Here is a 15,000-nt window from a genome sequence, read left to right as displayed (position 1 = left end):
CCGACCCTCCCACAGTGCGGAGCTCCCTCAGCACTGACCCTCACTCAGTGCGGCGCTCCCTCAGCACTGACCCTCCCACAGTGCGGCGCTCCCTCACCACTGATCCTCCCACAGTGCGGCGCTCCCTCAGCACTGACCCTCCCACAGTGCCGCGCTCCCTCAGCACTGACCTTCCCACAGTGCGGCGCTCCCTCAGCACTGACCCTCCCACAGTGCGGCGCTCCCTCAGCACTGACCCTCCCACAGTGCGGAGCTCCCTCAGCACTGACCCTCACTCAGTGCGGCGCTCCCTCAGCACCGACCCTCCCACAGTGCGGAGCTCCCTCAGCACTGACCCTCACTCAGTGCGGCGCTCCCTCAGCACTGACCCTCCCACAGTGCGGCGCTCCCTCACCACTGATCCTCCCACAGTGCGGCGCTCCCTCAGCACTGACCCTCCCACAGTGCAGCGCTCCCTCAGCACTGACCTTCCCACAGAGCAGCGCTCCCTCAGCACTGACCCTCCCACAGTGCGGCGCTCCCTCAGCACTGACCCTCCCACAGTGCGGCGCTCCCTCAGCACTGACCCTCCCACAGTGCGGCGCTCCCTCAGCACTGACCCTCCCACAGTGCGGCGCTCCCTCAGCGCTGACCCTCCCACAGAGCAGCGCTACCTCAGCACCGACCCTCCCACAGTGCGGCGCTCCCTCAACGCTGACCCTCCCACAGTGCGGCGCTCCCTCAGCACTGACCCTCCCACAGTGCGGCGCTCCCTCAGCACCGACCCTCCCACAGTGCGGCGCTCCCTCAGCACTGACCCTCCCACAGTGCGGCGCTCCCTCAGCACTGACCCTCCCACAGTGCGGCACTCCCTCTGCACTGACCCTCCCACAGAGCAGCGCTCCCTCAGCACTGAACCTCCCACAGTGTGGCACTCCCTCAACACTGACCCTCCCACAGTGCGGCACTCCCTCTGCACTGACCCTCCCACAGAGCAGCGCTCCCTCAGCACTGACCCTCCCACAGAGCAGCGCTCCCTCAGCACCGACCCTCCCACAGTGCGGCGCTCCCTCAGCACCGACCCTCCCACAGTGCGGCGCTCCCTCAGCACTGACCCTCCCACAGTGCGGCGCTCCCTCAGCACTGACCCTCCCACAGTGCGGCGCTCCCTCAGCACTGACCCTCCCACAGTGCGGCGCTCCCTCAGCACTGACCCTCCCACAGTGCGGCGCTCCCTCAGCACTGACCCTCCCACAGTGCGGCGCTCCCTCAGCACCGACCCTCCCACAGTGCGGCGCTCCCTCAGCACTGACCCTCCCACAGTGCGGCGCTCCCTCAGCACTGACCCTCCCACAGTGCGGCGCTCCCTCAGCACTGACCCTCCCACAGTGCGGAGCTCCCTCGGCACTGACCCTCCCACAGTGCGGCGCTCCCTCAGCAGTGACCCTCCCACAGTGCGGCGCTCCCTCAGCACTGACCCTCCCACAGTGCGGCGCACCCTCAGCACTGACCCTCCCACAGTGCGGTGCTCCCTCAGCACTGACCCTCCCACAGTGCGGCGCTCCCTCAGCACTGACCCTCCCACAGTGCGGCGCTCCCTCAGCACTGACCCTCCCACAGTGCGGTGCTCCCTCAGCACTGACCCTCCCACAGTGCGGCGCTCCCTCAGCACTGACCCTCCCACAGTGCGGCGCTCCCTCAGCACTGACCCTCCCCACAGTGCGGCGCTCCCTCAGCACTGACCCTCCCACAGTGCGGAGCTCCCTCGGCACTGACCCTCCCACAGTGCGGCGCTCCCTCAGCAGTGACACACTGAGCATTTTGTCGGTCAGTATAGAGGGAGCTTTACTCTGTATCTAACCCCGTGCTGTACCTGTCCTGGGAGTGTTTGATGGGGGACAGTGTAGAGGGAGCTTTACTCTGTATCTAACCCCGTGCTGTACCTGTCCTGGGAGTGTTTGATGGGGGGACAGTGTAGAGGGAGCTTTACTCTGTATCTAACCCCGTGCTGTACCTGTCCTGGGAGTGTTTGATGGGGGACAGTGTAGAGGGAGCTTTACTCTGTATCTAACCCCGTGCTGTACCTGTCCTGGGAGTGTTTGATGGGGGACAGTGGAGAGGGAGCTTTACATAAGAACATAAGAACATAAGAAATAGGAGCAGGAGTAGGCCGTCTAGCCCCTCGAGCCTGCCCCGCCATTCAATAAGATCATGGCTGATCTGACGTGGATCAGTACCACTTACCCGCCTGATCCCCATAACCCCTAATTCCCTTACCGATCAGGAATCCATCCATCCGCGCTTTAAACATATTCAGCGAGGTAGCCTCCACCACCTCAGTGGGCAGAGAATTCCAGAGATTCACCACCCTCTGGGAGAAGAAGTTCCTCCTCAACTCTGTCTTAAACCGACCCCCCTTTATTTTGAGGCTGTGCCCTCTAGTTTTAACTTCCTTACTAAGTGGAAAGAATCTCTCCGCCTCCACCCTATCCAGCCCCCGCATTATCTTATAAGTCTCCATAAGATCCCCCCTCATCCTTCTAAACTCCAACGCGTACAAACCCAATCTCCTCAGCCTCTCCTCATAATCCAAACCCCTCATCTCCGGTATCAACCTGGTGAACCTTCTCTGCACTCCCTCCAATGCCAATATATCCTTCCGCAAATAAGGGGACCAATACTGCACACAGTATTCCAGCTGCGGCCTCACCAATGCCCTGTACAGGTGCATCAAGACATCCCTGCTTTTATATTCTATCCCCCTCGCAATATAGGCCAACATCCCATTTGCCTTCTTGATCACCTGTTGTACCTGCAGACTGGGCTTTTGCGTCTCATGCACAAGGACCCCCAGGTCCCTTTGCACGGTAGCATGTTTTAATTTATTTCCATTGAGATAATAATCCCATTTGTTATTATTTCCTCCAAAGTGTATAACCTCGCATTTCTCAACGTTATACTCCATTTGCCATATCCTCGCCCACTCACTCAGCCTGTCCAAATCTCTCTGCAGATCTTCTCCGTCCTCCACACGATTCACTTTTCCACTTATCTTTGTGTCGTCTGCGAACTTTGTTACCCTCCACTCAGTCCCCTCCTCCAGATCATCTATATAAATGGTAAACAGTTGCGGCCCGAGTACCGATCCCTGCGGCACGCCACTAGTTACCTTCCTCCAACCGGAAAAACACCCATTTATTCCGACTCTTTGCTTCCTGTCGGATAGCCAGTCCCCAATCCACTTTAACACACTACCCCCAACTCCGTGTGCCCTAATCTTCTTCAGCAGCCTTTTATGGGGCACCTTATCAAACGCCTTTTGGAAATCCAAAAACACCGCATCCACCGGTTCTCCTCCATCAACCGCCCTAGTCACATCTTCATAAAAATCCAACATGTTCGTCAAGCACGACTTTCCCCTCATGAATCCATGCTGCGTCTGATTGATCGAACCATTTCTATCCAGATGCCCTGCTATCTCCTCTTTAATAATGGATTCCAGCATTTTCCCTACTACAGACGTTAAGCTGACCGGCCTATAGTTACCCGCCTTTTGTCTCCTTCCTTTTTTAAACTTTACTCTGTATCTCACCCCGTGCTGTACCTGTCCTGGGAGTGTTTGATGGGGGACAGTGTAGAGGGAGCTTTACTCTGTATCTAACCCCGTGCTGTACCTGTCCTGGATGTGTTTGATGGGGGACAGTGTAGAGGGAGCTTTATTCTGTATCTCACCCCGTGCTGTACCTGTCCTGGGAGTGTTTGATGGGGGACAGTGTAGAGGGAGCTTTATTCTGTATCTAACCCCGTGCTGTACCTGTCCTGGAAGTGTTGGATGGGGGACTGTGTAGAGTGAGCTTTACTCTGTATCTAACCCCGTGCTGTACCTGTCCTGGGAGTGTTTGATGGGGGACAGTGTAGAGGGAGCTTTATTCTGTATCTAACCCCGTGCTGTACCTGTCCTGGGAGTGTTTGATGGGGGAAAATGTCGAGGGAGCTTTACTCTGTATCTAACCCCGTGCTGTACCTGTCCTGGGAGTGTTTGATGGGGGGACAGTGTAGAGGGAGCTTTACTCTGTATCTAACCCCGTGCTGTACCTGTCCTGGGAGTGTTTGATGGGGGAAAGTGTCGAGGGAGCTTTACTCTGTATCTAACCCCGTGCTGTACCTGTCCTGGGAGTGTTTGATGGGGACAGTGTAGAGGGAGCTTTACTCTGTGTCAAATCCCGTGCTGTACCTGTCCTGGGAGTGTTTGATGGGGACAGTGTAGAGGGAGCTTTACTCTGTATCTAACCCCGTGCTGTACCTGTCCTGGGAGTGTTTGATGGGGGACAGTGCAGAGGGAGCTTTACTCTGTATCTAACCCCGTGCTGTACGTGTCCTGGGAGTGTTTGATGGGGGACAGTGCAGAGGGAGCTCTCCTCTGTATCTAACCCCGTGCTGTACCTGTCCTGGGAGTGTTTGATGGGAGTCATGATGTGGAGATGCCGGTGTTGAACTGGGGTAAACACAGTAAGAAGTTTAACAACACCAGGTTAAAGTCCAACAGGTTTATTTGGTAGCAAACGCCACACAAGCTTTCGGAGCCTTAAGCTCCTTCTTCAGGTGAGTGGGAGTTGTGTTTATTAACAGGGCTTATAAAGACACAGACTTAATTTACATGAATAATGGTTGGAATGCGAATACTTACAACTAATCAAGTCTTTAAGAAACAATGTGAGTGGAGAGAGCATCAACACAGGTTAAAGAGATGTGTATTGTCTCCAGACAAGACAGCCAGTGAAACTCTGCAGGTCCACGCAACTGTGGGGGTTACAGATAGTGTGACATGAACCCAATATCCCGGTTGAGGCCGTCCTCGTGTGTGCGGAACTTGGCTATCAGTTTCTGCTCAGCGACTCTGCGCTGTCGTGTGTCGCGAAGGCCGCCTTGGAGAACGCTTACCCGAAGATCAGAGGCTGAATGCCCGTGACCGCTGAAGTGCTCCCCAACAGGAAGAGAACAGTCTTGCCTGGTGATTGTCGAGCGGTGTTCATTCATCCGTTGTCGCAGCGTCTGCATGGTTTCCCCAATGTACCATGCCTCGGGACATCCTTTCCTGCAGCATATCAGGTAGACAACGTTGGCCGAGTTGCAAGAGTAGGTACCGTGTACCTGGTGGATGGTGTTCTCACGTGAGATGATGGCATCTGTGTCGATGATCCGGCACGTCTTGCAGAGGTTGCTGTGGCAGGGTTGTGTGGTGTCGTGGTCACTGTTCTCCTGAAGGCTGGGTAGTTTGCTGCGGACAATGGTCTGTTTGAGGTTGCGCGGTTGTTTGAAGGCAAGAAGCCAAGGCCATCCCCACACCCCCACCTGATACGCTGCAGGAAAGGATGTCCCGAGGCATGGTACATTGGGGAGACCAGGCAGACGCTGCGACAACGGATGAATGAACACCGCTCGACAATCACCAGGCAAGAGTGTTCTCTTCCTGTTGGGGAGCACTTCAGCAGTCACGGGCATTCGGCCTCTGATCTCCGGGTAAGCGTTCTCCAAGGCGGCCTTCACAATAACGCAGAGTCGCTGAGCAGAGACTGATAGCCAAGTTCCGCACACACGAGGACGGCCTCAACCGGGATATTGGGTTCATGTCACACTATCTGTAACCTCCACACCTTGCCTGGACCTGCAGAGTCTCACTGGCTGTCTTGTCTGGAGACAATACACATCTCTTTAACCTGTGCTTAACCCTCTCTCCACTCACATTGTTTGTATCTTAAAGACTTGATTAGCTGTAAGTATTCGCATTCCAAACACTATTCATGTAAATTGAGTCTGTGTCTTTATACGCCCTTCTTGTGAACAGAATTCCCTCTCATCTGAAGAAGGAGCTTCAGGCTCCGAAAGCTTGTGTGGCTTTTGCACCCAAATAAACCTGTTGGACTTTAACCTGGTGTTGTTAAACTTCTTACTGTGTTTGATGAGGGACAGTGTAGAGGGAGCTTTACTCTGTATCTAACACCGTGCTGTCCCTGTCCTGGGAGTGTTTGATGGGGACATTGTAGAGGGAGCTTTACTCTGTATCTAACGCCGTGCTGTACCCGTCCTGGGAGTGTTTGACGGGGGACAGTGTAGAGGGAGCTTTACTCTGTACCTAACCCCGTGCTGTACCCGTCCTGGGAGTGTTTGACGGGGGACAGTGTAGAGGGAGCTTTACTCTGTATCTAACCCCGTGCTGTACCTGTCCTGGGTGTGTTTGATGGGGGGACAGTGTAGAGGGAGCTTTACTCTGTATCTAACCCCGTGCTGTACCTGTCGTGGAAGTGTTTGATGGGGGGACAGTGTAGAGGGAGCTTTACTCTGTATCTAACCCCGTGCTGTACCTGTCGTGGGAGTGTTTGATGGGGACAGTGTAGAGTGAGCTTTACTCTGTATCTAACCCCGTGCTGTACCTGTCCTGGGAGTGTTTGATGGGGACAGTGTAGAGGGAGCTTTACTCTGTATCTAACCCCGTGCTGTACCTGTCCTGGGAGTGTTTGATGGGGACAGTGTAGAGGGAGCTTTACTCTGTATCTAACCCCGTGCTGTACCTGTCCTGGGAGTGTTTGATGGGGGACAGTGTAGAGGGAGCTTTACTCTGTATCGAACCCCGTGCTGTACCTGTCCTGGGAGTGTTTGATGGGGACAGTGTAGAGGGAGCTTTACTCTGTATCTAACCCCGTGCTGTACCTGTCCTGGGAGTGTTTGATGGGGGATAGTGCTGAGGGAGCTTTACTCTGTATCTAACCCCTGTGCTGTTTATTGGTGTGTGAACTAACTCAGTTTTCCCCTCACAGACTTACGTTCCGACTGTTTTTGAGAATTATACAGCCAGTGTGGATCTTGAAGACCATCGAGTCGAACTCAGTCTCTGGGATACATCAGGTGGGAACCTTGGAACATGCAACTTGGTTTTGGGAGCTTTGATCCGCACAGGAACTGGCCATTCAGCCCCTCTGCTCTCTGCTGCTTTTCCTACTGCACCAAACCCCCCCCCTTCCTCCCCGCAGCTCCCCCCCCCTCCGTCACCTCCCCCCTTCCCCATCACCATGTATCTATTCCTCACTCCCTCGTGTCTTCATCCAGTTTTCTTCCCACCGCTCCCCTTCGACACATCAACAACATCCAGGGACAACGCAGCCTCCATCCTCCCTCCTCAATCGACACGCTAACCGCTCCTCCCCACCCCACCTTCGACATTCACTCCCTCCACCACCAACGCACAGTGGCAGCTGTGTGCACCAACTAATGGATGCCCCGCAGCGACTCGCCGAGGCTCCTTCGAACAGCACCTTCCAAACCCACCACCTCTACCCACCTAGAAGGACAAGGGGGTGAGTGGTGGGGAGGGGGGTAGCAGCAGACGCATGGGGAACACCACCACCTGCAAGTTCCCCCCACGAGACACACACACACGCGCACACACACACACACATAAACACCATCCCGACTTGGAAACATATCGGCCGTTCCTTCACTGCGGCTGGGGTCAAAATCCTGGAACTCCCTCCCTCACAGCGCCGTGGGTGTACCTACACCCCACACACACACGGGGACTGACTGATGTCCAATCACAATCCTGGAACTCCCTCCCTAACAGCACTGTGGGTGTACCTACACCACACTCACGGGGACTGACTGATGTCCAATCACAATTCTGGAACTCCCTCCCTAACAGCGCTGTGGGTGTACCTACACCACACACACGGGGACTGACTGATGTCCAATCACAAGCCTGGAACTCCCTCCCTAACAGCACTGTGGGTGTACCTACACCACACACACGCGGGGACTGACTGATGTCCAATCACAGTCCTGGAACTCCCTCCCCAACAGCGCTGTGGGTGTACCTACACCACACACACACGGGGACTGACTGATGTCCAATCACAGTCCTGGAACTCCCGCCCTAACAGCGCTGTGGGTGTATCTACACCACACACACACACGGGGACTGACTGATGTCCAATCACAATCCTGGAACTCCCTCCCTAACAGCGCTGTGGGTGTACCTACACCACACACTCACACACGGGGACTGACTGATGTCCCTGTTAGGGAGGGAGTTCCGAAACATTAGAAACACCTGACCTGCCCACCTAATCCCTCTCGCCAGCCCTTGGTCCATAGCCCGGAATGTTCCGACGCGCCAAGTGCTCATCCAGGTGCTTTTTAAAGGATGTGAGGCATCCCCCCCTCCACCACCCTCCCAGACAGCGCATTCCAGACCCTCACCACCCTCTGGGTAAAAAAGATTTTCCTCAAATCCTCCCCTCAACCTCCCACCCCCCTCACCTTGAACCTGTGTCCCCCTCGTGACTGACCCTTCAACTCAGGGGAACCGCTGATCCTTATCCACTGTCCGTGTCCCTCATAACCTTGAACACCTCGACCAGGTCACCCCCCCTCAGTCTTCTCTGCTCCAATGAGAACAACCCAAGCCTTACCCCAACCTCTCTTCATAACTTCAATGCTCCGTCCCAGGCAGCATCCTGGTGAATCTCCTCCGCACCCCCTCCAGTGCGATCATGTCCGTCCTATAGTGTGGCGACCAGAACTGCACACAGCGCTCCAGCTGTGACCTCACCAAAGTTCTATACAACTCCAACATGACCTCCCTGCTTTTGTAATCTGTGCCTCGATGGATGAAGGCGAGTGCCCCGTACGCCTTTCACACCATCCGACTCACCTGCCCTCCCGCCTTCAGACACCTGTGGACAAACACGCCAAGGCCCCTTTGTTCCACAGAACTTCCCAGCGTCAGAACTTTCAATCTCAGAATCAGTGCTAACTCCCTGAGTCCCTCGTGTTGTGAATATTGCGACAGAAGACTTGGTTGAACCTGAGTTGGCCTGTTGATTGTATCTTTGCGACTTTACCCCCACGTGAGAATGATGCAGAATTAGTACACCCAAATTCCAGAGCTTCTTATACAACCAAAGAGATTCAGACATTCCCCTGTTCTACTGTATGTGTGTGTGTGTGTGTGTGTGTACTTGTTTGGGTGGCACAGTGTGGGGTTAGCGCTGCTGCCTCACAGCGCCAGGGACCCGGGGTTCGATTCCCGGCTCGGGTCACTCTCTGTGTGGAGTTTGCACGTTCTCCCCGTGTCTGCGTGGGTTTCCTCCGGTTTCCTCCCACAGTCTGAAAGATGTTCAGGTTAGGGTGGATTGGCCATGCTAAATTGCCCCTTAGTGTCCAAAGATGTGCAGGTTAGGGTGGATTGGCCATGCTAAATTGTCCCTTAGTGTCCAAAGATGTGTAGGTTAGGGTGGATTGGCTGTGCTAAATTGCCCCTTAGTGTCCAAAGATGTGTAGGTTAGGGTGGATTGGCTGTGCTAAATTGCCCCTTAGTGTCCAAAGATGTGCAGGTTAGGGTGGATTGGCCATGCTAAATTGTCCCTTAGTGTCCAAAGATGTGTAGGTTAGGGTGGATTGGCCATGCTAAATTGCCCCTTAGTGTCCAAAGATGTGCAGGTTAGGGTGGATTGGCCGTGCTAAATTGTCCCTTAGTGTCCAAAGATGTGTAGGTTAGGGTGGATTGGCCGTGCTAAATTGTCCCTTAGTGTCCAAAGATGTGTAGGTTAGGGTGGATTGGCCATGCTAAATTGTCCCTTAGTGTCCAAAGATGTGTAGGTTAGGTGGATTGGCCATGCTAAATTGTCCCTTAGTGTCCAAAGATGTGTAGGTTAGGTGGATTGGCCATGCTAAATTGTCCCTTAGTGTCCAAAGATGTGTAGGTTAGGGTGGATTGGCCGTGCTAAATTGTCCCTCAGTGTCCAAAGATGTGTAGGTTAGGATGGATTGGCCATGCTAAATTGCCCCTTAGTGTCCAAAGATGTGTAGGTTAGGGTGGATTGGCCATGCTAAATTGTCCCTTAGTGTCCAAAGATGTGTAGGTTAGGGTGGATTGGCCGTGCTAAATTGTCCCTTAGTGTCCAAAGATGTGTAGGTTAGGGTGGATTGGCCATGCTAAATTGTCCCTTAGTGTCCAAAGATGTGCAGGTTAGGGTGGATTGGCCATGCTAAATTGTCCCTTAGTGTCCAAAGATGTGTAGGTTAGGGTGGATTGGCCATGCTAAATTGTCCCTTAGTGTCCAAAGATGTGTAGGTTAGGGGGATTGGCCATGCTAAATTGTCCCTTAGTGTCAGAGATCTGTGGACAAACACGCCAAGCTGTAAGGGAGGGAGTTCCACGATTGTGATTGGACATCAGTCAGTCTCAGGGCGCTGTGAGATTGTAAATTGAGTCCAAGATTAATTGGACATGATGCATCTTGCCCAGTGTCGCTTCAGACCGGAACATTCCTGAGAACACGAACCTTTTTATTCCAGGTTCCCCGTACTATGATAATGTTCGGCCCCTTTGTTACAGCGATTCTGACGCTGTCCTCCTTTGCTTTGATGTTTCACGTCCAGAGACTCTCGACAGTGCGGTTAAAAAGGTAAATATCTTTACACTGTCCCCCCCCTCAGCGCTGACCCTCCCACAGTGCGGCGCTCCCTCAGCGCTGACCCTCCCACAGTGCGGCGCTCCCTCAGCACTGACCCTCCCACAGTGCGGCGCTCCCTCAGCACTGACCCTCCCACAGTGCGGCGCTCCCTCAGCACTGACCCTCCCACAGTGCGGCGCTCCCTCAGCACTGACCCTCCCACAGTGCGGCGCTCCCTCAGCACTGACCCTCCCACACAGTGCGGCGCTCCCTCAGCACTGACCCTCCCACACAGTGCGGCGCTCCCTCAGCACTGACCCTCCCACACAGTGCGGCGCTCCCTCAGCACTGACCCTCCCACAGTGCGGCGCTCCCTCAGCTCTAACCCTCCCACAGTGCGGGGCTCCCTCAGCACCGACCCTCCCACAGTGCGGCGCTCCCTCAGCACCGACCCTCCCACAGTGCGGCGCTCCCTCAGCACCGTCCCTCCCACAGTGCGGGGCTCCCTCAGCACCGACCCTCCCACACAGTGCGGCGCTCCCTCAGCACTGACCCTCCCACAGTGCGGCGCTCCCTCAGCACCGACCCTCCCACAGTGCGGCGCTCCCTCAGCACTGACCCTCCCACAGTGCGGCACTCCCTCAGCACTGACCCTCCCACAGTGAGGCGCTCCCTCAGCACCGACCCTCCCACACAGTGCGGCGCTCCCTCAGCACTGACCCTCCCACAGTGCGGCGTTCCCTCAGCACCGACCCTCCCACAGTGCGGCGCTCCCTCAGCACTGACCCTCACACAGTGCGGCGCTTCCTCAGCACTGACCTTAAAGTGTTTCAACCTTTGGTATCTCCACAGTGGAAGACTGAAGTGAAGGATTATTGTCCTTCTACCCGGGTCGTACTGGTTGGTTGCAAGACAGATCTCCGGACAGACTACAGCACGGTGTTGGAGCTCTCCAATCAAAAACAGGCTCCCATCTCCAATGAACAGGCATGTCTTAACCTCCTCCAGTCCCCCTACACCCCCTCCCTATCTCTGTAACCCCCTCCAGCCCCCTACACCCCCTCCCTATCTCTGTAACCTCCTCCAGCCCCCTACACCCCCTCCCTATCTCTGTAACCTCCTCCAGCCCCCTACACCCCCTCCCTATCTCTGTAACCTCCTCCAGCCCCCTACTCCCCCTCCCTATCTCTGTAACCTCCTCCAGCCCCCTACACCCCCTCCCTATCTCTGTAACCTCCTCCAGCCCCCTACACCCCCCCCTCCCTATCTCTGTAACCTCCTCCAGCCCCCCCTACACCCCCTCCCTATCTCTGTAACCTCCTCCAGCCCCCCTACACCCCCTCCCCATCTCTGTAACCTCCTCCAGCCCCCCTGCACCCCCCTCCCTATCTCTGTAACCTCCTCCAGCCCCCTACACCCCCTCCCTATCTCTGTAACCTCCTCCAACCCCCTACACCCCCTCCCTATCTCTGTAACCTCCTCCAGCCCCCCTACACCTCCCTCCCTATCTCTGTAACCTCCTCCAACCCCCTACACCCCCTCCCTATCTCTGTAACCTCCTCCAGCCCCCTACACCCCCCCCTCCCTATCTCTGTAACCTCCTCCAGCCCCCCCTACACCCCCTCCCTATCTCTGTAACCTCCTCCAACCCCCTACACCCCCTCCCTATCTCTGTAACCTCCTCCAGCCCCCCTACACCCCCTCCCCATCTCTGTAACCTCCTCCAGCCCCCCTGCACCCCCCTCCCTATCTCTGTAACCTCCTCCAGCCCCCTACACCCCCTCCCTATCTCTGTAACCTCCTCCAACCCCCTACACCCCCTCCCTATCTCTGTAACCTCCTCCAGCCCCCCTACACCTCCCTCCCTATCTCTGTAACCTCCTCCAACCCCCTACACCCCCTCCCCATCTCTGTAACCTCCTCCAGCCCCCTCCACCCCCTCCCTATCTCTGTAACCTCTTCCAGCCCCCTACGCCCCTCCCTATCTCTGTAACCTCCTCCAGCCCCCTACACCCCCCTCCCTATCTCTGTAACCGCCTCCAGCCCCCTACACCCCCCCTCCCTATCTCTGTAACCTCCTCCAACCCCCTACACCCCTCCCTATTTCTGTAACCTCCTCCAACCCCCTACACCCCCTCCCTATCTCTGTAACCTCCTCCAGCCCCCCTACACCACCTCCCTACCTCTGTAACCTGCTCCAACCCCCTACACTCCTCCCTATCTCTGTAACCTCCTCCAACCCCCTACACCCCCTCCCTATCTCTGTAACGTCCCCCAGCCCCCTACACCCCCTCCCTATCTCTGTAACCTCCTCCAGCCCCCTACACCCTCTCCCTATCTCTGTAACCTCCTCCAGTCCCCTACACACCCTCCCTGTCTCTGTAACCTCCTCCAACCCCCTACACCCCCTCCCTATCTCTGTAACCTCCTCCAGCCCCCTACACCCCCTCCCTATCTCTGTAAACTCCTCCAGTCCCTACACCCCCTGCAGGGAGGAGTTGTAGGGGACTGGAGCAGGTGACAGAGATCGGGAGGGTTGTGGGAGGGTATAGATACGGAGGGGGTGTAGGGGGCTGGTGGAGTTTATTGGGATAGGGACGGTTGTAGGGGGCTGGAGGAGTTACCAGAGAAAGGGAAAGTTTTGGGGGGCTGGAGGAGGTTCCAGAGATAGGGAGGGGGTGTAGGGGGCTGGAGGCGGTTGTAGAGATAGGGAGGGGGTGTAGGGGGCTGGAAAAGCTTACAGAGATAGGGAGGGGGTGTCAGGGTTGGAGGAGGTTAAAGAGATCGGGAGGGATGTGGGAACTGGGGGAATTTATTGGGATAGGGAGGGTTGTAGGGGGCTGGAGGAGTTACCAGAGATAGGCAGGGTTTTGGGGAGCTGGAGGAGGTTGAGAGGCGATCTGGTAGAAGTCTACAAGATTATGAGGGGCATGGACAGAGTGGATAGTCAGAAGCTTTTCCCCAGGGTGGAAGAGTCAATTACTAGGGGGACACAGGTTTAAGGTGCGAGGGGCAAGGTTTAAAGGAGATGTACAAGGCAGATATTTTACACATTGATGGCAAGGGTTGGCGCTGGGGCAGAGGGCGAGGGTTAAGGTTAGGGTTGGTGCTAACACAGAGAGAAAATATCCAGTAAATGGCAGAACCCTTAAGAGTATTGATAGGCAGAGGGATCTGGGTGTACAGGTACACAGGTCACTGAAAGTGGCAACACAGGTGGAGAAGGTAGTCAAGAAGGCAAACGGCACGCTTGCCTTCATCGGCCGGGGCATTGAGTTTAAAAATTGGCAAGTCATGTTGCAGCTTTATAGACCCTTAGTTAGGCCGCACTTGGAATACAGTGCTCAATTCTGGTCGCCACACTACCAGAAGGATGTGGAGGCTTTGGAGAGGGTTACAGAAAAGATTTACCAGGATGTTGTCCTGGTCTGGAGGGCATTAGCTATGAGGAGAGGTTGGAGAAACTTGGTTTGTTCCCACTGGAACGACGGAGGTTGAGGGGGAGACCTGATAGAAGTCTACAAGATTATGAGGGGCATGGACAGAGTGGATAGTCAGAAGCTTTTTCCCCCCCCCAGGGTGGAAGAGTCAATGACTCGGGGGGCACAGGTTTAAGGGGCAAGGTTTAAAGGAGATGTACGGGGCAAGTTTTTTTACACAGAGGGTGGTGGGTGCCTGGAACTCGCTGCCGGGGGAGGGAGTGGAAGCGGATACGGTCGTGAGTTTTAAGGGGCCTCTTGACAAATACATGAATAGGATGGGAATAGAGGGATACGGTCCCCGGAAGGGTAGGGGGCTTTAGTTCAGAGGGGGCGGGGGGTTGGGGGGCAGATGGTGGGTGCAGGCTTGGAGGGCCGAAGGACCTGTTCCTGTGCTGTAATGTTCCTTGCGGTTTTTTTTTTGTCCTCCCAGGGTTCAGTCTCTGCCAAGTTGATTGACGCGGAGGCCTACCTGGAATGTTCCGCCTTCACCTCGGAGAAGAGCGTCCACAGCGCCTTCCGGGCCGTCTCGCTGTCCTGCCTGAACCGGCTGAGCGCCCCGGAGAAGAGCGAGCAGCCCGGGAGGTTCTCCAAGAGACCGCGGAACCTTCCCACCGGCCCAGAGATGTCGATGGCACCCAAAGCCTTCCCCAAGGAGAAAGCTCGTAGCTGCTCCGTCATGTGAGATTCCCCCCCCCTCTCCCTCCACTTCTTCCCCTCGCCTCCCCTTCCCCCCCCCTCCCCTTCCCCCCCCCTCCCCTTCCCCCGCCCCCCTCTCCCACCCACCCACAACCCTCCCGAATATCCCATCACTCGCCTCCTCCAGTGGGAGATGGATGGAGGTTGGCGTGAGGTACACCCATGAGATACGATGTCACCCCTTGCCTTCACCCCCCCCCCCCACGTCTCTGCGCCCTTTGTATTCCTGTTTCCCCCCCCCCCCCCCCCCCCCACTCTCCCCACCCCATCCTCGACACCCTTCGGAATCTGCATTGGAGTTCCTTGCGACGCTTCCTGCAGCTGAACAGCCGCTGCATCCGCAGGTTCGCTCGCTCAACGGTGATAATGGAATGGACTGCCGTCCCGCCGAC

The 15,000-nt window shown here is 56.0% G+C and overlaps 1 protein-coding gene across 1 annotated transcript in view; it reads left to right on the top strand.

The window, feature by feature from the left end:
- Window positions 1-14,980, top strand: part of LOC144491061 (rho-related GTP-binding protein Rho6-like) — a 19,549-nt gene extending 4,569 nt beyond the window's left edge. The window contains exons 2-5 of the mRNA XM_078208742.1: window positions 6,795-6,882; window positions 10,333-10,442; window positions 11,283-11,417; window positions 14,343-14,980. Coding sequence (XP_078064868.1) covers window positions 6,795-6,882; window positions 10,333-10,442; window positions 11,283-11,417; window positions 14,343-14,594 — 585 coding nt within the window. The 3' untranslated portion in view covers window positions 14,595-14,980. The remainder of the gene's footprint in view (window positions 1-6,794; window positions 6,883-10,332; window positions 10,443-11,282; window positions 11,418-14,342) is intronic.
- The last annotated feature ends 20 nt before the right edge of the window (window positions 14,981-15,000 follow it).

Source organism: Mustelus asterias, unplaced genomic scaffold, assembly GCF_964213995.1.
Source record: "Mustelus asterias unplaced genomic scaffold, sMusAst1.hap1.1 HAP1_SCAFFOLD_4341, whole genome shotgun sequence".
NCBI lineage: Eukaryota > Metazoa > Chordata > Chondrichthyes > Carcharhiniformes > Triakidae > Mustelus > Mustelus asterias.
Note: the sequence above shows the minus strand (reverse complement) of the source record. Positions and strands in the feature narration are given on the sequence as shown.